This window comes from Eurytemora carolleeae, unplaced genomic scaffold (genome assembly GCF_000591075.1).
Source record: "Eurytemora carolleeae unplaced genomic scaffold, Eaff_2.0 scaffold61, whole genome shotgun sequence".
NCBI lineage: Eukaryota > Metazoa > Arthropoda > Copepoda > Calanoida > Temoridae > Eurytemora > Eurytemora carolleeae.
In genome coordinates, this window is record NW_019396269.1 from 12,640 (window position 1) to 35,334 (window position 22,695).

Below are 22,695 nucleotides of genomic sequence, written 5' to 3' on the forward strand. Positions count from 1 at the left end.
CAATAGATTTATTAAAACACATAATAATGATCATAACGGCATTAGAAAATGTGCTTCAGTTATTACTTTGGTGAATATACAGGGTGTCCCAAAAAACATGGGAATTCAGTGACGAATTGGATATCGTCTTTGTTACGAATTAGCATTGTAATACCTAATTTCTAAAGCCATAATATTATTATGTCTGCTAGAGTTTATTTTATGAAAAGGGTAAAAGACTGCAAAGATGTGTCTATAATGTCTCCGCAAGATGAACAGTTAAGACGGACAAGTTTACTCTGTTTGTATACTGTAATTTTCTTGTTTTATTAAGTACACCCGTATGCAGTCAAAACATAAACAAACAAAATGTGAACAAAGCAGACGAAACTCTTACAGATTACAGCTTTCTCAGTAGGTATCACTATACTGATTCAAAGAATTAGCTAAAAAGACGATATCGAATTCGTCACTCAATTCCCATGTTTATTGGGACACCCTGTTGTAAGAAGCAGAAAACTGTGGAATTAGGAAGACGACATTATAGCAATACTTAATTTTTGTATTTGATGTTATTACAATGCAAAAACTTCTACAGTAACTTATTCAGTGAGTTCGAGAAATTTCTGGTTCTCACTGTATCATTTGCTTTAGTTTTCAGAATGAGAGTTCAATGTATATTGTGTATTCTGGTAGTTCTAGTCGGGTTGATAGGGTCTCAGCTTTCTGTTAATCAAGCGCTCATTGCTGGATTTGCAGGTAGACTTCAAGTAAAATCTGAGTAACAACATGGAAGATATCGTCGATTCTTTATCTTTAAGAGAGATAGATTTCGTTTGCTAATTTTCTTGCCCGAAAATAATAAGTTTTTTGATTAAAAACAAGGATATATCAATCATTTTTCCTCAATCAAAGCTTTCTACGGCACTTCTGCTTTGAATTGGGCTTTACTCTTGTTAAGGAAAAAATGTTGTTTATTCCTTTCGCACTGAAAGAGAAATGCATGTCCAGAAATACGAGAAAGCCTTTTTACCTTTATCAAGGAACATCATTCTTGGAATTTCTAAAACCTCTTCAAGGCTGAAAATATTATCTTTTGATTTCATATTTTCGTAAAATATGGTAATTGCAGAAGAAGAAAAACATACTTTTTTTTTTAATCATGTGAGTCATATTTATGATAATTTTATGGCTTTCCTGCTACTTTTAAAAAGAAGTTCTCGTTATTTATAGTGCAAAGCCAATTTATTAAGGCCTTTAAAATTTCGTTTCGAAAATACTAAATGTCGTCGTACTTGTTTCAGTGTTAAATGTCGTCGTACCTGTTTCAGTGTTCAAGATTTTTAACAAATTTGATTATTTCTTGTGCAATATTTAAAAAAAGGCTTTAATTTGCCAAAGGAATTGAGTCTTTGCCAAAATCTCTGATTTTCTTATAATCTAAGTTTGAAATATCAAAGGGTAAGATTCAATTTCTTTAAATTTTATCTGAAGAGTGTCGTTGTAATTTTATGAGAACCTTAAACACTGCACATAGACTGTACATAGACTATACATAGACTGTACATAGACTGTACATAGATTTTACATGGACTTCACATAGACTGTACATAGAGTGTACATAGATTGTACAGAGACTGTACACAGACTGTACATAGACTGCACATGGACTTACATATAGTGTACAAAGACTGTACATAGACTGTAGATATACTGTACATAGACTGTACATATACTGTACATATACTGTACATATACTGTACATTTACTGTACTAGAGATTGTACATAGACTGTGCATAGACTCTACATAGATTGTACATAGACTGTGCATAGACTGTACATTGACTGTACATAGACTGCACATAGACTGTACATATAGTGTACATAGACTGTACATAAATTGTACATAGACTGTAAATAGAATGTACATAGACTTATATAGACTGTACATAGACTTACATAGACTGTAAGTAGAAAGTCACTTAATATAACATACAGGGTGTCACACGAAACATGACAGTTGGTGAATAGTTTTAAATGTCTTCTTCCATTTATTGTATTGGGTATTAAAGACTTTTTGCAGTATATTTCTTTTAAAACCATCTTTTTCTTTTCTCAAGCTTATTTTACTTTGAAATAAATTTTACTATAATATGATTGCCATATAATATGTTTTTATCAGTCTCATTAGTATCAAACAACTTAACTAATTATGGAAGAAGACATTTTAAACTACTCACCAAACCAACTGTCATGTTTCGTGGGACTCTCTGTATATAGTCTAAGCTGATATCAATTACAGTTGCAATTAAAGTAACATAAATAATTTTTGATTTTGATATTCCCATTTAAGTGAACAGTCTAATTAATATGAATTGTTTAGGTTTAGCACTAGCAGCTGGTCTTGGAGCTGGAGCTGGAGGACTCCTAGGTCTACTAGGTCAGTACAGTGATGACCAAAATAAAATCAAGGAAAGTCATCTTTGTTCCTTCTTTCAAATGGATAAATCACAAAATATAATTTGTAATTTGAAATGGAAGACGTATCCCTAAATATGTTAAGAGCTAGAAACTCTTGCGTTGGATACCCTTCACCCCTTAATTAGCTTAATCTCGAGATTAATCCGCTTTTGATTTTCTGTTTAATTCTCTATTTTGGATATCCCTGCTGGGTTCAGACCAATGAAAATTCTCTCTCTAGTTGTGCGCAAAATTTCCCGACTTTTCATTGATTCTTCGGTTTCTGCAAACGACAACACTTTGATTGGTTGAATTTTATTCCCTAATTAATCTGCAGATTAGCTAAAAGAGTTCGTATTTAAAGAGCTAAAATTTACATATTACAACATCTTTAACGACGTTTCTAATTTACTGACTTAAAAACACACATCAATCTTTTTGCTAATTATTTCTAAGAGAGATGCACAACGTTCCGATCATGAACAGCAAATTTTGAAAATTATCGATTCCGTTAACAAACTAAAAAATAGTTAGTTTTACAGATTGTTGACGAACAAAGCAAAAAAAATTAATTAAAAAAACCTTAACGGATACTTAACAAATAGTCTAAAAAAAGTTCGAAGTCGCTAGTGTGGAGCTCAATCTGCCTTATTAAGAAAAGAAAATTATGTTTGAGATTTAATTTGCTTAACCGTATAATTTGTGAAAGTTTTTTCCATAGTAAAGCCTAGGCTACAAAAGTGAGAAAAAAAAATTTCATATTTATTTATTTCAGCTGGAGGAGGTGGCGGACAAGAAGCACAGCCACAGTATCATATTTACGGCGGAGGCTATGGTGGAGGACATGGCGGAGGCTATGGTGGAGGACATGGAGGGGGAGGTGGCGGACATGGTCACGGATACAGGTATACAGTTATAGTTACAGATACAGTTACAGTTACGGTTACGGTTACAGTTACAGTTACAGTTACAGTTACAGTTACAGTTACAGTTATAGTTACAGTTACAGTTACATTTACAGTTACAGTTAGAGCTACAATAACAGTTACAGATACAGTTACAGTTACAGTTACAGTTACAGTTACAGTTACAGTTACAGTTACAGTTACAGTTACAGTTACAGTTACAGTTACAGTTACAGTTACAGTTACAGTTACAGTTACAGTTACAGTTACAAGTTACAGTTACAGTTACAGTTACAGTTACAGTTACAGTTACAGTTACAGTTACAGTTATAGTTACAGTTACAGTTAGAGCCACAATAACAGTTACATTTACAGTTACAGTTACAGTTACAGTTACAGTTACATTCATAGTTACACTTACAGTTACAATAAAATTTGAAGTAACAGGGTGTCATGTAACCACCCCCCCCCCCCCCCCTTAGAAAATTGATTTAAAAGGACTGTTTATCTAGGAGGAGACAGGGGTCCCAGAATATGGTTCAGAAATTTTTTAACCGAGGGAAGCGATCCATTGATGTTAACTCCAGCAGTGAAAACCAACTGTTTGAGGTCTATTTTAAAAAACAGTAAAACCCGTAAAATGTTGATAGAGGTAGACGACTGTTTTGTTTTGTACATGCCACACAGAAACTACTGTGGAGTTTGCAAGGAACCATTTCACTAAAAAAGTTGAATTTTAAACTACTGTAGTAAAACTACTTGCTTTATATAACATCAAATACACAACAGATTGATTAAAGGTCGTCTTACTTTTACAAAGTATAATGGGTTCCACATTTAGAAACTGTCATGTTTATATCTTCATGACCAACACTTTTTTAACTGTAGTATTTTATTGCTTTTTTATTTTTGTTCATACTAATTACATCTTTTGATTAATTGGATATACTTCTTATCATGATTTTTCATTGCTTTTATTATTACAGATGATTGCTGAGATTGATGAAAAGGATTGTGGCAAACGATATATTTGTGAGCTAAAGTAAGTAGTAAAATATATTATTAGGGACTTAAACGGTTTTATATTATAAAATCTTATCACATTAAAAAGTTTTAATATTTTCAATATTATCACGCTGCAGTGGATAAAATAAGTTTTTATTTTATTAAAGATTGGCAAAGGATAAAATAGGTTATTTATATTTTATTTACAGGGTGGCAAAGGATAAAATAGGTTATTTATATTTTATTTACAGGGTGGCAAAGGATAAAATAGGTTATTTATATTTTATTTACAGGGTGGCAAAGGATAAAATAGGTTATTTATATTTTATTTACAGGATGGCAAAGGATAAAATAGGTTATTTATATTTAATTTACAGGGTGGCAGAACAAAATTTATTCCCTGAAGAAGCAGCGCTCTTGGAGAAAATAGAGGTAAATGCCTAGCCTTAATTTATAAAAAGTTAGTATTGGTTTATTTATTAATATCACTTACTATTGTTTTCTCTATAAGAAAGTTTAGCCCATGTTTACATACAGTTAACGAAGTACTGGGCCTAACTTTCCTATACGAGGACGAAAATGTTCAATTCTAAGGTACTGAGGTCATTTGACGTTAGTATCGTGAACGTACTACCTTAGAACGGAACTTTCTATCCTTGTATAAGAATTTTGACCACCGTTGAAATACAGTGTGGGTGGTAATGTTTAAAGCTGAAAATGAAAGCAAACAAATTCCAATGTAATATAATGACAGCACTTTATATAATAACTTACTCTATTAATAAGATATGAAATAATTTTTTTTTTTAACCGAGCTTTCCTCCGTTATTTACATAAACGATGTGTACAGAGGAAGAAAAATTATATGCACAGAAGAATTAATATGTTAGGTATCAACATGAGAATATATATCTTTTAAACAGGAGAATGCAAATGTGATATACAGTTTGTAAAGGGAAAAAATATGTTATGTACAGGAGAATGACGAAGGAGACAACGCTAAGATATTGTACAAGGATGCTGCTTACTACGGAGCATTTGTACGATCTGAGCAATCCTGTGCAGCGAGGTAATGCACAATTTAACCCTGTCATCAAAAAGTTTCAAGATTGCTTTTAATCACTGTATACTGTCTTTTTTACAAAACTAAGTGTTTTTGATATATCTTTGCAACCCGATGTAGTAGACCCTATATATTTCAAACAATTCTGTTATATCGAGTAATCTATGTTTAAAATAACAATGATCCATACTATCAGGTTGTAAAGATAAATAAATACGAAAAGGAATTTAGTCTTTGCCACATACTCTGATTTTCTAATCACTATATCTTTGGAACCAAATGTTGCAGACTTTAGATATTTCAATCTATGAATTCTGTTAGATCAAATAATCTGAGTTTGAAATATCAAAGGTTTACAACATCGGGTTCTAAAGATATTGAGGTTTAAATATTTGATTTTGTTCCAAAGACTTTGTCGCCAGAACTCAGTTCCAATTAAAACATTCACAGATAAGAATAAAAACGAAGTATGTGTTTGGAATAAAATAAATTTAAAAGTGATAATTAATTTTAAATAAATTTGTTTCTCATTTAGATTTCGTAAGTGTAGCGTAAAGACCTCTGTCCGAACTATGGTGGAAACGAAAAAACAACAGATTTGAAGAAATTATCTTGTTTTGGAAAAATATCGAAACATTGCCTCTCAACCATTTTTTGTTTCTTATTGTAAATTGAATTATTAAAGTCTGAGAAAATTTGCAAATTTTTCAGGAAAAGGACAATTGTAGCCAGTCAAATCTAGTCAAATCTAGTCAAAACAATGTGCATCACTTTAAATTCGTACAAATGTACTAGTTTTAATTCAATAATCAGAATTTTACACTTTAAAATTTGTGTATAACCAAAACCATATTTATCTATAGTTTAAATGTATTTATTAAGTTTTATTAATTGCTAGTTAAAAATAAATGTGATTTGAAAATATTAAAAAACATTTTTTTGTTGATTCACAGTCTTTAGTGACAGGAAGTTTCATTTCAGTAGAAAATTTTGCAATTTTGATATGTGTAATTTTAGTGATAATTAAATAAATAAATACAAGGTATTTAGGACGCTTCGTGGCCCCTTTCCTATATAACATGCTGCCCTGAAATTGGTTCTTATTTAATCATTCTCAAGTTTAGATTGGCGCATTTTAAAAAAAATAATGATTGTCGACATTTTTTTCGGTAAAAATTATTCAATTTTAACTGACCATTACCTTTACTGAGGTCATGTGAGTTGAGGCAACAAATTTGGGCCCGATCGGTTCAGCCGTTCTGACGTGTATTACAGTTCTACAGTTTAAATATTCGCAAATGAAGTTTCTGCCAAATATTTGTTCACAAATAATTCCTGTGCCCCTACACATGATTGCAGTACTCTGTGTTTGAATTTCTAAAGATCAGAAACTTTGAAAACTATTTTTTGTTGTATTTGTACAATACAAAGAACAAGATAAAATAGATATATATGTTTTTTTGACCCGCCTAACCAGAGTAGGTTGTTTTAATTTGTTGACCAATAATTGGTGGGAATCACGTAGATGTATAGAGATGAATGTTCGCACAAAATCTATGATAAATCAGGGAAAAGTTCCGAGATTTTCGATGGAATTCCATATTTCTAGAAATAGTTCAGATGGAAAACAGTCCAGCTATGTATCAAAGGCATGAGTTTGTATTATTTGGCTCTTTAAACATATGATTTAATTATATGTGCACGTCAAGATTAAGAAGTTCTAATCGGAACAATATTGGAATTATGAACTGCCCTAAATATTGTTTAGGCCTTGGGAACTATCAGTTTGTGGAGAAATTCGTTATTTTTGTTTGCCAAAACCAATAAATAATACTTATTTTAGAAGGATTGGGTTAGTCTTATACATTTTACGGATTTCACCGTTTGATGTAAGAATTTTATTTTATATTTATGCTCAGTTTAAATTTTTATTCTCTATCTACATATATATGTTGCCTTACAAGTAAGTTATAAACTATTAGATGAATTTTTAACTGTAGCAAATTGCTGATTCAGATCGAAAATTGGATTAGTAACACATTCAATTTGATAGTCTCATGATTTGAGAATTTATAAAATTTGAGTTCCAAAAAAAACATTGACTCAGTCAATTCCTTTTCTTTCTAGACTCCCTTTTCCAATTTTAATTTTCAAATCTCAGGCTCGTAAAATATATTTTTATTTATAATATCTTAAACTAGCATGCTTTGAAAACATTCAGTATTATGTTAATAAACCGTGATATTTGATATTTTGATTTATTTTACTTAACTTAATAAACATCAAAGCAAAGAGTTAAAGTTCCAGTAATCCAATAATGGTGAAATATTTTAGTTTTACTCTTTGCTTTCTTATTTTAGCTAAGGCAAGTTTTTTATCTTTAACAACCCATGTATATTGAGCAGTTTGTAGTAGAAACTAGGGCTAAAGTCCCCTTACTGGGTTGTTTCTGTCAAAACTTATATTTTCTTTTTCTGCAGAATTTTTTTTAGAACTGAAAATCTTAATAATTACAAAAAAAAATCTATAAGGGATTTTTCATAAATTTAACATCTTTATGTGTGTATTCTTTTTTCCCCAAATTTTTATGACCTTTGATCTGTTTTTAGGATTAAATTATTTTTTCATAGAAATCAGCACCAAAGTTTTATCTTATAGAAGAGAAGCCAGAAGGTAATACACATAGGAGTTAGATGTTTTATTAAATCACAGAAAACGATAGTTTAGTTATCAGATTTAGAGTTTTTCACATAATGAGCAATTTGATACAATATAACACAACGAACTTATAGAACATTGTTACAAAATAAATAATTTTGTGCAAAAAATAGTTTTTTTTCTGGCAAAGTATAGACTATAGAAGTTGTCTAACTTATTCAGTCCATTCAAAAATTCCAAACTCTATTAATAACAAAGCATTCTGTTTATTTATACCTAGCGTGGGAACCAATAAAACTGTGGTATAGGAAGACAACTATTACACTCAAGCTATAATTTTATGTTGTCCAATAAACATTTAAAAAAAACAAATATTGCATGCATATACACACTACATAGATCCATTTCACTTAATGAGTTGACTTTCAACAAACTACTGACTAAACTAGTTGTGTAATAAATGTCGTTTTCCTATTCCAAACAATATTGCTTAAATGTCGTCTTCCTATTCCAAAGTTGGCCCCACTGTATTTTAATCTTTGTTCAGAAAAAAAATCTGGATGTACTCCATGCATAGAACAAGGTAGCTTTATTCTAGATATTAGAAAAATGTTAAAATGCAAAATAACGGGAACAACTTTGTGACCTTGTACTTCCCTAACTCAGATTTTGTGGATGGATATAAGAAATTTAAAACTTTTTTATTAATCTGATAGCTTTTCAGAGCTCATGCATGTAGAATTTCAATTTGAAATTAAATTACCTTTAATTTTAATTCACACACTTTCTGTGGAATGCATGGTATACTGTACTTGAAAGGAAGAAAAGACTTTCACTTAGGTAACACCAATATCATTAAATAATTAGGTATAAATGAGATATCCTGGTTGAAATTTTTTTTTTCAATTGTAGTTTCACTAAAAGTGTCTTACTATTTCTGCAACAGAAACAATGGATGAAAATGTTTGAATTAAAGACCTTTCAAGTTAAACACGACAATATTTTCCACGTTATTAATCAGCTAAAGATTACATGGGTACCGTTTTGAATCATGCATGGGTACCGTTTGGAATCATGCATGCCCTTCTCTAAATAAAGATTCCAGGGAGTGTTTGTTAAAAATGAAAAGGGGTATATAGGCTGATCCCGATTGAATTTAGTTTTAATCGCTAATAACTTTGTTTCTATCTGTTGCGTATGAAGGGGGAAAATGGTAAAGAACGCCTTATGCCCAAGACAGTAGAATCTTTATAAATTCACGGGGTTACATTATTCCTCCCAAACCGTTTAAAAATCAATTAAATTTAAAACTAGTCATTCAGATATTACAAGTTTTAAATGTCAAATTCAATTAAAGACATTCATACATGTATTTACAGGTCAAAATAATCTTTTTATTTTTATATTCAATGCAATTGGAAAATAATTATTTGGCGACTATAGGTGTATCCTTTATCTAGCTTTCGATATTTCAGCGATTTCATGGCAGTTGTCCAAATTATAAACACAAATATCTAATTCATACTTGATCAGACAAAGCATTTAAGGTTAACAGAAAACTAATTTACTGTTAGTATATAACACAAAGCTGGTCAGTTGAAATTACTCTTACAGTCCCTTTAATTTTATATTCTGCATCATCTTTATTTTCTGCAGGTTACACAGAACCTCCGCTTGAATTCTCCATGAAAAACTGGATAAGTCTGGTTCCCCCCTGCAGTATTCTAAAATGTATATCACCGAAGGGTTTAAAGATTGATGTTGAAAGAGAGATTACGGGACCGGTGAGAGTAAACGGTTATAATATTACTGATGATGAGCATAGCAGAGCACTTAACGGAGAGAAGGTAATTCATATCGATTCACAAAACTATTATCCTTGGCTGAGTCCTCTCTGGAATTCTTGATCTCGAGATCCAGTTTCGGCACTTTTAATTTGAGAATTAATGCTTTATCTCAACATTTAAGTTATTTTTCCCCTGATCAAAGCTCTCTTTATTTCATCAATTGACTCTTTACGATTATCATATCAAGTACAGATTAAATTAATCTAAGCTAAAAACTTTAGAATGGTGGATATTGAAATCAATGCTAGATTCTCTCTTTTTTTTAATCTCGAGACTAACCTAATCTTGTGTTTGTATCCTGAAAAGTGTAATCAATTTAACCAATCAGAGTGACGTATCAGAAGCTGGGAAATTAAAAATTGAAACTACAGAGACGGGAGAGAAGAGCTCTCTAATTTTGAAAAACCGGTTTTTGATTTGGCTGTACTTTTGGTGTCATATCAATTGTACTAATGTACTCGATTGGACTAGCCTAAGTTTGAACCAATGTTCATCTGGACTATAAAAGTTAAAAATAAATGTATTCGAACGATGCATTTTTATTATGTTCCTATGCATATAATGTTTAAATTGAATAAAAACCGGTTTGTCAACAGCTTTTGCAATTTAACGTAATTGTTCAATCTGATTAGTTCAATCGATGTAGCATCATATCTGTATTTGTTGTAAAACGTAACTTTAATTCCTTTAATTCAGTAGGGAGGGATATTCAAAAAGAGAGGATTAAGGAGAAAATCAATAATGTGTACATCGGATGATTGGATACTCAGATTAAGCGATCAGGATTAAGGGTATCCCATTCTAAAGTTTTCAGCTCTGCAGATTTTAATCTGAATCTAATTTATTGAAATTGTAATCTAAAATAGCCCCCAATTTTAAAAAGGCTGATTCACAACGGACCTTATGATCCTTTATCTGATCAATAATGTTGAAAATATTCTAATTTTTTCACCTGAATATAGTGTGCCGTATAATTCGAGTGCCGGGAATTTCCAATTTTTTTCTGGATCAATTTTGATCGGTAAAAACTTTACAGAATCTTTTCTGGAGCTGTTAAGAATGTTATACCATAAAAACTTTTGAAAATTAAGGACAGAACCTTTTTTACTGATGTTCTACTAAATATGCCCCGTGCCTATAGATGCACTCATGTGACATGCTGAAAAAAGTTTACGGGACGATTATTCCGGATTAATTTCATACAAAATAATCGTACCGCTGTTTTATCTTTCAGAATGTCACACCTAGCTTTGTGCAGATTTATTCTGTATTCGGTTAAGAAAGGTTTGCCCATTAATTTTCGTAAGGCATTTACGGATCCAAATTAACCAAGAAAAATTGGAAATTTTATTCGACGCTTATTTAAATTCAAACTGAAGATTCAAACGTTCACTTTAAACCCCTTAGAAACATAAACAATTGAGCCTAAAAATTTTTAACTCTGAACTTTTAATTGTTTGATTTGTTAAACCTTTAAAATTTGTAATCCTTTACTCTTTGTTAGGTTGTAATTAAAGGGAATGAACACAAAGCTGACACAGTGCTCTCATTTTCTGGAAGCAATATGGTGCTCAACGGAACCATTTTCCCAGGAGATGATCTGAAGGAAAAATATAATTGTGATGCTGGAAATATGTTCTTTGCTCTGTTTTGTGCTGAAAAGAAATAAACAATAATTAAAGGGCGTGGTCGCATTTTTCTTAATGGTGCGTCACAAGTTTTACAAGGGAATTTGGACCTCCCCCCCCCTCCACCCTGGCAATTATTATTATTATTATTAACTATTGTATATTTAAACTCTTTAGTTTAATGTAAACCAGAAATATTTTTGCAATTATATAAAAAGCCATGGTTATAACTGTTTAAACTTTTATAAGAGTTCACGCGCACGGCGGGTTTAAAAAATCAAAATTAAGTTTTTTTAAAGAAAAACATGGGGGAGGTAAGGGGACGCCTCCCCCCATGAAAATTGGGAAATGTATTCTCCCATGAAAGTTCTGAACGCTGCTTTAAGAGAGAGGGGGCAGCCATGGCTTTTTTGATTTAGAGATGGGTTTCGTTTTTGTAAATGAATGAAATTTTTGAAAACAAAGGAATTTTTTCGTGAACGATGGGTGTTGTTCAGAAAAATTAACAAACGATAAATGAACGAATAAGATCAGTCAGACTCAGACCGTTAATGAACTATCGTTAAACTTATAAAAACTTCGATAGTCTTTAAACTAAAATTTTCTAATTCGCCCCTGTTTTTTATCTTAGTTTTCTAAGTGTTGCTATCTCGTTGGAAATGCGCCTTATTCAAATATGCAAAAAAAAAGATAAAGGATCAAAGTAAAAAAAACAACTGTACTTAACGTCACAGCTACAGGGTGTTCCCATAAACATGCAGGAGCAGAGGCGTACACAATAATAGATAGATAGATAGATAGATAGATAGATATTGGACTTAGATAGATAGATAGATAGATAGATATTTGACTAAATATTTAATTAAAAACAATTGCAATTGCACAATTTACATGTTGAATTTAAATAAAACAAAATATTGAAGAATAGAGAGGAAAAGAAGAAGAAAGGATCGTAATAATAATAATAATAATAATAATAATAAGAATAATAATAATAAATATATACTTTGCTTGTCTAGGTTTTTGGGTGTCTGTTCGTTTGTTTGTATCCAATAAACGTCCAAACGGCCAAAATTTTGTGTAGGAGCTCGCGTGACGCCAGGGAAGGGTTATTGATGATCGAATTTTCAAAAATTTGCCTCTAACAAAATTCAATCTTTTAAAATTATGAAAAATCTAAGAAATTTTATTTCTAAAATTCGCGATTTTTATTGTTTTGTTTTACTATGTGTTCAAAGAGAAAATGTTCACACTGAAAAAGAAGATGGGCGGAGCGCCCTTAAAGTCTAGTTTTTTATATCATATTTATATCAAAATGGAAAACATTTCTTAATTCCCATGTTATTTTGGACACCCAGTTTTAGGGGCCTAGCTAAAGGTACAAAATAAGGAATTTCAAACTATGAATGTGCAAAATTAATTCTTTTTATATCAAACAGTTTGTTTCGTAAAAACTGTGGTTTTTGTGTGAAAAATATCCACCCCGGCTCTAGATGCATTTACTCGCCTAACAACAGGGAGAAATGCACATTAGGGTAAACCCGAAAGATAAAAATCGAAATTTCAACATAACTATTAAAACAATACAGAAAAAAACAAAATTCTTTCAGAAACCTAAACTGGTATTTTTTTCAGTTTTGGTAAAAATTAATTTCGAGTCAACACTACTCGTAATAACCCTTTCCTTCTAATACCGGTTTTAATCGAAATCAGGCTAGTTACTAGTAGCAGTTCAAGTGTTACGGCGTGTTCGTGACAATAGTAAATATTAGGACCAGGACCTATAGTATTAACTACGCAGTAACATACGCAATATATTTATTCTTTGCATTCATCCGAAGCATCATATGTACTTGGAATCATATATTGTCCAACTCTTACATATGATTGAGTTGGATTAAATATCTAATATAATATATTATATGTTTAAACCCAACTCAAGCTGCCAACGAGCCTTTAAAACACGAAAAAATATGTTTACTCGTAAGATATTTTATCATATATATTGATTGATATAATACATGTTATTACATATATATTGTTCTGATTATTGAAGCTTAAACCTATGATATAAATAACCCAGCGTTACCCATTCCAAAAATTCATATAATTTTCACGAGGGGAGTTACGATTGATAAGATTCTAATCTAACGTGCAATTTAAATTTTTAAATATTTAAAAAATGATTTTTTTTCAGAAAATGGCGCAAGAACCGATAGATACTAACTGCATGACTCTGACAAGATGGATTCTAGCGGAGCAAAAGAAATATGCTCCAACAGGAACAGGTTCATCATTTAAACTTACTTCGCGCCCCTTTTTTCCTTTTACCTTTTCAGGGGCCTGGATTTCGAGAACTTTTTTCCAAATTTCAGTATATATTATTAGTAAAGTATTAGTAAATTATTTCTGTATAACAAAATTAGTTGTTCCCCGGCCAAAATTTAATTTGTTTTCACTTTTAGAAATAAACTTATGAAACATGGGACCATCTTTTTTGTATTTTAAGTCTTGCTGGATTTACTATGTACGTGGGTGCTTTAACAGAAGGCCCTTAATAAACTTATTATGGCCAGCCACTTCTCTTTCCAATTCTAAATTTCTAATAGGAATTTTTTTAACAACTTACTGTAAACAGGCTTCTGAGTCTTTGTTATTCTCTTTTTACATTCTGTTAAAAAATAAATTTTTCAAGTCAAAATTTAGGAGATTTTACGCAGCTGTTAGCCAGCCTACAGACAGCTGTTAAAGCTGTGTCTGCCGCTGTAAGACGAGCAGGAATATCCGACATGTTTGGAGTTGCAGGAAATGTTAATGTTCAGGTAATTCAATAAAAATAGTAGTTTGGTGAGGGGAGAGAGTTCAGGTAATTCAATGAGAATAGAAGTGAGGTTGGGGGATAGTGGTAAGTAAAGGTAATTCAATATGAGTAGAATTGGGGTGGGAAGACTTCAGGTTATTCATAATGAGTAGGAGTGATTTGTGGGAGTAAGAGAAATTATAAATCTAGCTTTTAGAAATAATTTGCAGATTCTTAGAAGAGAAAGTTTTCATTTGAATAACATATGATCAATTTGGTTTCTCAGTAACTAAATTTATGAATAATGAAATTGATGAAAAATTTTATTTTTTGTTTAGGGTGAGGAAGTAAAGAAGCTTGATGTCCTGGCCAATGAGTTGTTCATAAACATGCTTAGGAAAATATTAAAATTTTAAAAATACCATCCCCCCCCCCTCCTCTCCACTCCCCTGTTCATAAACATGCTTAGGAAAATATTAAAATTTTAAAAATACCAACAACCACCTTTAAGGTGGCAAGTTATTAGATAACTGTCTTAGCGAGGAATAATTATCTTGAACTGAGGAACTAAACCCTTCAAATCTTGAGTTAAAGAACATGTTGTAATTTCACAATTCACTTGAAATAATGCGTACAGTCCCTTTATTTCTTTATAATGAAATCCCAGCTCAACTAATTCTTTTTCAACTAGAAATGTTCAACTCCGACTTAACTGCAACATGGTTTTCAGGAGAACAATAACGAGATCTTAGATCAACTAAAATCTTAATTAATTAAAAAAATCTTTGTCTCTGACTTAGCCATCATATTTATCAGGAGAACGATAATGAGATAGAGGTTGAGACTGAGAGACAAGGGAAATATATTGTAACCTTTGATCCTTTGGATGGAAGCTCGAATATTGACTGCTTAGTGTCCATAGGTCAGTTCAGCTTCAGGGGCGTACACAGGAATTTGTTTTCCGAAGAGGGGGGGGAGTGCCCCTCTGGAGCCCCATATCCCCCTGTGTTCGCCTTTGTTTAGCATAAGTACTTATTAGAAGTTTCAAGGTAAAAGCGTCAAAAACGAGATTGTTAGAGCAAAAAATTTCTGCCGGTAATGCAGTATGTACACTGTACAATGAATTGGAAAGTCGAGCATTTGTAAGGCTGTTTTGATTAGTTTTAAATAAGGTTTACTTATTTTCTATACGGATTGAAGGGGATATTAAAATACTCAATTCTCACTTTAAGATTCTTGGTTTTCGGAATTGGTATAAAATGATTTAATACACAAGAATAGCCTTTACTTGAAAAAGCCGACATTTAAAATTTTCATATTTTCAGGATCAATCTTTGCGATCTTTAAGAAGCCCCATGACGAGCCACTCGCACCCGGAGATGCTCTTCAGTCTGGAAGGTATGAAATGTTAGATTGAAATATTTCCTGTCGTTCATTGGTCCCTTCTCCGAGAGAATTTTGCATACATTTGACCTTTCCATATCGATAGATAGGACTAGGAGTATGCAAAGACTTTGCTAATTAAAGAAAGCGGCATCAGAAAATCTACGAAAAATTGACGCATTATCTGGGGTAGAGAAAGATAGTAACTAATGTTGTCTTCTCCAGAAATCCTGTGTATATTTACCCTGCTGACGTTTCACAATGTCGTCTTTTGTAATTGTAATGAATTAAATAGTTATTTAAAAACAAAACAAGGAAACAACTTTAGTTTTTCTATCTTGAAATATTTAATTTGTCCATAAAAGGAACTAGTGAAAAGACGATGAACATAATTTACAGAATTCATTACTTTTTAAGTTGAAATAACGACGATATCTTCCTCATTGTTACCCAGATAAATGTTTAAATGGTACCGTTGTTGATAGGACCTGTAATGGGTTGGTAACTTGAAATTACATTTATCTTTTAGAACATTTACTTTTGGTTTGAAGTATATTAAGTGTTTATAAGAAGAAAATTAATTAACAGTAATCAATTATCTCATTACTTTTTCATTCAAGATTGAATTCTCTCTCTACCTGATTTAAATGAATTATTGAAAAATATAATGTCACAATATTTGTTTAACATTGTAATAGTTTTTACAAAATCGGGATCTTTCAGCGATATTAAGCGATATTATTTCGTTGCCCAAGATTAAACAGAAGACGACATTTACAAAAGATTTATTCACCGTTTATAATATTGGAAATTTCTGGTCCCCTCTCTTCTTCATTGCCTAAAATTCCATTCCATAGTACCTCAGGAAAAATATTTGACATCTGAAAATTTTCACGAACAATTATTGGCTTTTTTTTAATACAAAAGAGATGCGGAACTTTATCACAAATTCAGCTATAAATTACCAGACGATTCTTATATCCAACAAATGATTAAATAAATTTTAAAATACAAATAAATATCGTTAATTTTAGTTATTTTTTAGCACAAAACATTCACAATTATGTTAAATATCTAAGGTTTTAATGTTGATCGTTAGACTCTCAAACAACCAAAATAACCAATGACGTCAAAATACAGCTGTACAGGCGTACACAATAGTCGGATAAATTTCCAACGCCTCGTCTTTATAATTAGCAAAGTCTTTGGGAAAATTCTGTAAAGAGTAATATGGCTAAGATTAAAAATTTGAGACTTAAAGGTTTATTTAATCGCTCACTTCAAGTTTTTTGGGGAACTACATATTTTTTTGTGCTATAGGATGAGTCGAGTTAATCAACAGGCGCTAAATTTGTTTTGCCCTCTTGGACGTTTTTTATTCCTCTCTAAAATTTAATGTAGTCTCCTGCAGACAATAAGCAATCTTCCGTCCTTTTAATTTTCCCCCACCTTTCTCATGGTGACCTTTCCCCCTTCATGTGGGTTGCGGGAAGACCCGCCAACCACTTGAAAAATGCATATATACAGGGTCACCCACAAGGGATGAGACTGTCAAGACAACTTAAAGCTCTTTATATTTGACAATTTCAAGTTTAAATTAAGTCTTTTGAATTAAACGGCTAATTTAATAATTTGTAACAAAAGAAAAACGTTTATAGTTGCAGTTTTAATAATTTTCATTCCATATTTTTAATCTTCGACAAAGCACGAGATAATACGAATAAAAAATCACAATTTACTATGCAGCTTGGACCCGCCTAATCATAATTGGTTGTTTTATTTGGTTGTATAAAAGGAAACAGACTGAATCAATTCTGTAAAGTGGTCTTTGAACTAGTATCATTCTTTGTTGGGTAACAATGTAGCTATAATTGTTGTGGGGGTGGGGGAGCGATTTTGTTTTTAAAAGAAACAAATTTTTTCACTTTGTTAGGGGAAAATATCCTTTTTCAGATGAGGCTATGCTATTGTTGTAACCTATCACTGTCCACTCCTGATTTTAATCTTTGCCCAAAAATCTTTGCCTCTCTGTGAACATAGATAATCCCCGTTTCTCGACTACGAAATGTGCACCCTTCAGAAGGTGGGTGGTAAGCATAGTAAAGGTCGCAAAGTGTTATGAATGCCAGAAACATGCTTAAAACAGTTGATTTAATGAGAATCGATACCCATTTTGTAATGTATATATAAATAAGATAAATATCTGTTTTCTCTCGAAATATACAGTGTTCATTTCATCAAACCAGTATTCATTGTTCAGGCAAATAATAGCTGCTGGGTATGCCCTATACGGTAGTGCTACTATGATGGTACTGTCCGCTGGGCACGGAGTAAACGGTTTCATGTTGGATCCATCTATCGGAGAATTCGTTCTGTCAGATCCGGATATGAAGGTCAGTTAGTTCATACATTTGAACAAAAATTTGAAAATTTTATATTTGTCTTCAATTTGAATTTTAAATCTTTTCAGATTTTCAAATAGATAATTTATTAATTAGTTTCTAGAGATCGTTTAACATGTTTTCATAGAGAACTGCCTAAAAAGGTGTAGAATTGCACACGTCAAATACTTTCATGAATAATTATGAATTTCACTCCTTCTTCCCAAATTAATAATTAACAAGCTCTACTTAAAAAATGTTATCCCTTTAACGCAGTATTTTTATTAATGCAACAGAATTCGTTCTGCATTTATCTGTTGCTATGTGATAAAGTTTTGAATTAATGTATCTCAAATTCAAAAAATACCAATAGATGCATGCTTTTACATATTTATTTAACAAAGATAAATGATTAATCCGTAATTGAATATTGAATAACTGAAATAAAATCCCTTGGGGGGATCAGCTGATGCACTGTAAAAATAGGACTCACTGTAATAGTCTAGTTATTAAGACTTGTTGATCTTAAAGAGATCTACACATGAAATGTAGTAATCTAGACAAAGTATCATGGGAAGATAAGTTTAATATTGATTCACTATGATAATTTAAATAATCCTTATGAGAAAATATATTTATTCACTGTAATAATTTAGATAAAACCACATGGAAAGATAAATTAATACACTGTAATAATCTAGATATAGCCCTATGAGAAGATATAATAATACACTGTAGCTAGATAAAGCCACATGAGAAGATAAATTAATACACTGTAATATTCTAGATATATGCCCTATGAGAAGATATAATAATACACTGTAATAATCTAGATAAAGCTACATGGAAAGATAAATTAATACACTGTAATATTCTAGATATATGCCCTATGAGAAGATATAATAATACACTGCAATATTCTAGATATAGCACTATGAGAAGATATATTGATTCATTGAAATAATCTAGATAGAGCCCCTTGGAAAGATATATCAATACACTGTATTAATCTAGATATACTATATATTGATGCACTGAAATAATCTAATAAAGCCCTATAAAAAAGAAAGATAAATTAATACACTGTAAAAATCTTGATATAACCCTATGTGAAGATATATTGATGCACTGAAATAATCTATTAAATCCCTATAGAAAAGAAAGATAAATTAATACACTGTAAAAATCTTGATATAACCCTATGTGAAGATATATTGATGTACTGAAATAATCTAATAAAGCCCTATAGAAAAGAAAGATAAATTAATACACTGTAAAGTTCTTGATATAACCCTATGTGAAGATATATTGATGCACTGAAATAATCTTATAAAGCCCTATAGAAAAGAAAGATCTATTAATACACTGTAAAGTTCTTGATATAACCCTATGTGCAGATATATTGATCCACTGAAATAATCTATTAAAGCCCTATAGAAAAGAAAGATAATTTAATACTCTGTAATTATTTAGAAAACTCCCCAAGGGAAGATTAATCAATACACTGATTAAGCCACACAAGAAGAAATAATTAACACTGTTATAATCTAATTAAAGTCACATGGGAAGATGTATTAAAACACTGTAAAAACCTTGATATAACCTTATGGGAAGAACTATTAATGCACTGTAATAAGCTTAAAGCCCCATGTTAAGATATATGGATTCACTATAATGATCTAGATAAAGCCTCAATGAAAGATTAATTAATACACTGTAAAAATCTAGAAAAACCTTAATGAAAGATTAATTAATACACTGTAAAAATCTAGATAAAACCTCAGTGAAAAATTTATTAATACACTGTAAAAATCTAGATAAAACCTCAATGAAAGATTAATTAATACACTGTAAAAATCTAGATAAAACCTCAATGAAAGATTAATTAATACTGTATAAATCTAGATAAAACCTCAATGAATGATTAATTAATACACTGTAAAAATCTAGATAAAGCCTCAATGAAAGATTAATTAATACACTGTAAAAATCTAGATAAAACCCCGAGGTAAAATCTACTCTATCAACGAGGGATATGAGGAAAAGTGGGAACCAGCGGTCAAAGAGTACGTTAAATCTAAGAAGATGGGAACACCTTATGGGAGCAGGTTAGATTTAAAGATTATCTCATTAGAAGAACGGCTTTTCTTCTAAATCAATTTTTCTCGGCATGTTTTTTAAAGATCAGTTATCATTACATTTTTTTGGGAAAAAGTAAAATGCCTATCAATTTTATGAATCTAGGTATATTGGAAGTATGGTTGCAGATGTACATAGAACTCTAAAGTATGGAGGAATCTTCATGTACCCTGCGACAGGTAATTGAAAATATGTAAATTGTACATTGAACATGTACAGAGTACGCGAGGTTTTTTGAACCCTGTGACCTTTCAAGCAAAGATGGTAATGCCTGATTCACGACGGTACCCCTTAAAGCTTTGTCTGATAAAGTATGAATTGGATATCAATATTTATAATTCTGAAAAATTATCATTTTCAATCATTGTTTCTCTACAAAAGAGACTTGTGCATTTCTACAGCAGGAAAAAGTGTAGATATTTTCAGACTTTAACACTCTATGAACCTATACTGAACTCTGAACTTTTGGAACGACAATATGTCTTCCACACTATATTGCTCAGATAAAGGTTTCAATGGTAGTTTTGTGAATTGGGCATTGCCATCTTTGTGCTGAGGGTAATATGAAATTACGTTTACATTTCAACAATTCATGTGTAACACAAAGTTTCCAGTGGCCGAATTTAAAGAATTTAAGCGGCGGTTTAAATTTAAACCGCGGCAGAAATATGGTTGGTTCCACCTAAAATTCTATCAAATGTTTCCAAGATTTAAGCCGGCGCTTAATTTAAACCGGGTTTTGGCAGATTTAAACCGCCACTCAAATTCTTTAAATTTGCATCTCAGGGTGCTTTGCGCCTCTTAATATTTTCCTCTTCATTTGATCAACCTTCCGTTGGGACCAAACGAAAGTGAAACTAGTCTGCTGAATCGAATTAAGAAAATGTACAAAATATCTTAAAGCACATTTTTCTAAAAAATTATGATCTGGAGGGTCTGTTTTGCGAGACAAATGTTTACCGTTTCTATTGTATTTGTTGTAGTGGACTCCCCTAAGGGAAAACTGCGAGTTCTGTACGAATGCATGCCAATGGCTTACATTATGGAGCAGGTATCCAATCATAATTTAGTCTTAGAACCTAGCGTGAAAATCTGTTGCCATTTTTTAGGAAGAATTTTGTTTTCGCGATAAAAATAATTTTTTTTCTCCTGAAACCTACAAAACATCCATCTATTATCAAATCGTTAAAAAATATTAATTTTAATCGAATTTAAGTTAAGCATTTAAAAGTATTTTAATTTATATTTGATGATCTAGGCCGGGGGTATGGCTAGCACTGGAACTAAACCTATTCTGGATATAGGTAAGCTTAAGTTAATTAAACTGAGGATTTAAAACGTTTGTTTCTGATATTGTTTGGAAAACATTTAAATTGAGGTTGAAGCTTCCCCCTTATACATTAGTTGTACAATGTCCATGATAACTTTCAAACAAATAATTTTGCTAAAAAAAACTTGTTCTGGGGCGGGAACTAAAGTGGCAAATTATAAAAATTATTTTTGTAGTTCCTACGAGTCTCCACCAGAGGTCTCCTATATTTCTTGGCAGTAAAGACGACGTTGAAGAAATTCTCGAGGTATAGATCATTCAATTTTTTAAAGAAGGGAGGAGGGGGGTCAATATTTTTTGCAGGATAATATTCGAGATAAAGTTAAACATGAGTTTTTTCGAAATTTACTCAAGAACTGTGATATTTCCTTTTAGAAAAAAGGAAGAAAAAATTTAGAAAATTGTATTTTTTTTGTTCATTTGCAAGGACTAAAATTTTTTAAGTTAACACACCATTATCATGTATAATATACAATTTTTTAACAATATTTTATAATTTAATATCTTTTCAACAATTAGGGAGAAATCTTCGTTTTTCTGTTGATTTCCTTTGTAGTCTCTTCTGCAGAAATATGCAATTCAATTTTTAAAGAGAATCCAATTTCAAAATTAGCAATCTTCATCATTTTTAAGGATATGTTCATGAATAATTGGATCTTTTGATTAAATGGAAATTAATATAAATTTTTTTCTTGAAAATTTGATTCTTCTGTTAGATTATTTTATGAATTAATTTTGGTTTATATTTTAGGTTATTGCTAAACATGCTGCCAAATAATCAATGGAGGATTATGCATCGAATCTAATTAGTTTTTAAGGATAAACTATGTTGTCATCATCATTTTATTATATTTATATTTTTATGAAATAAATTATTTCAAGTAAGATTGCTTTAAAATATTTACAGTGGCAATTGAAGATACGTGTATTGGAATGTGCAGCAAAGCTCTAAGTTGGGATTTTTGAAGCTAAATAGACCGTATATTTTATATATTTTTTGTCTCTGATGTAACCTTGTATCAAATTTATATTATGTTCAACGGTACCGCTTGTGAAACTGACATTGATAAATGATCAAAGATAAATGATTTTTCGATTTCAAATAATGAGCGAATA

General features: G+C 31.1%; 3 protein-coding genes across 4 annotated transcripts; all 3 read left to right on the top strand.

Annotated features, from left to right (window-relative positions):
• The first annotated feature begins 633 nt into the window (after positions 1-633).
• LOC111699800 (rRNA 2'-O-methyltransferase fibrillarin) lies at positions 634-6,332 on the top strand. Its single transcript, XM_023470533.1, has 8 exons — positions 634-738; positions 2,364-2,420; positions 3,216-3,345; positions 3,858-3,954; positions 4,332-4,387; positions 4,728-4,782; positions 5,328-5,419; positions 5,949-6,332. Exons 1-8 carry the CDS (start codon positions 642-644, stop codon positions 6,013-6,015), a joined length of 651 nt encoding a protein of 216 aa, XP_023326301.1. The 5' UTR covers positions 634-641; the 3' UTR covers positions 6,016-6,332.
• A 1,343-nt stretch (positions 6,333-7,675) lies between these two features.
• LOC111699799 (uncharacterized) lies at positions 7,676-11,602 on the top strand. Of its 2 annotated transcripts, XM_023470531.1 has the most exons (6): positions 7,676-7,778; positions 8,044-8,086; positions 8,432-8,438; positions 8,617-8,654; positions 9,728-9,918; positions 11,423-11,602. In XM_023470531.1, exons 1-6 carry the CDS (start codon positions 7,731-7,733, stop codon positions 11,585-11,587), a joined length of 492 nt encoding a protein of 163 aa, XP_023326299.1. In that variant the 5' UTR covers positions 7,676-7,730; the 3' UTR covers positions 11,588-11,602. The 2 variants fall into 2 exon arrangements, with proteins under 2 accessions (XP_023326299.1, XP_023326300.1); XM_023470532.1 differs by lacking the exon at positions 8,432-8,438 and having other exon boundaries at positions 7,677-7,778; positions 8,619-8,654.
• Positions 11,603-13,721: 2,119 nt separating this feature from the next.
• On the top strand, positions 13,722-22,466 carry LOC111699801 (fructose-1,6-bisphosphatase 1). Its single transcript, XM_023470534.1, has 12 exons — positions 13,722-13,834; positions 14,253-14,368; positions 14,685-14,760; positions 15,146-15,268; positions 15,672-15,744; positions 17,990-18,122; positions 20,106-20,218; positions 20,355-20,428; positions 21,233-21,300; positions 21,508-21,553; positions 21,756-21,826; positions 22,331-22,466. Exons 1-12 carry the CDS (start codon positions 13,729-13,731, stop codon positions 22,355-22,357), a joined length of 1,026 nt encoding a protein of 341 aa, XP_023326302.1. The 5' UTR covers positions 13,722-13,728; the 3' UTR covers positions 22,358-22,466.
• The last annotated feature ends 229 nt before the right edge of the window (positions 22,467-22,695 follow it).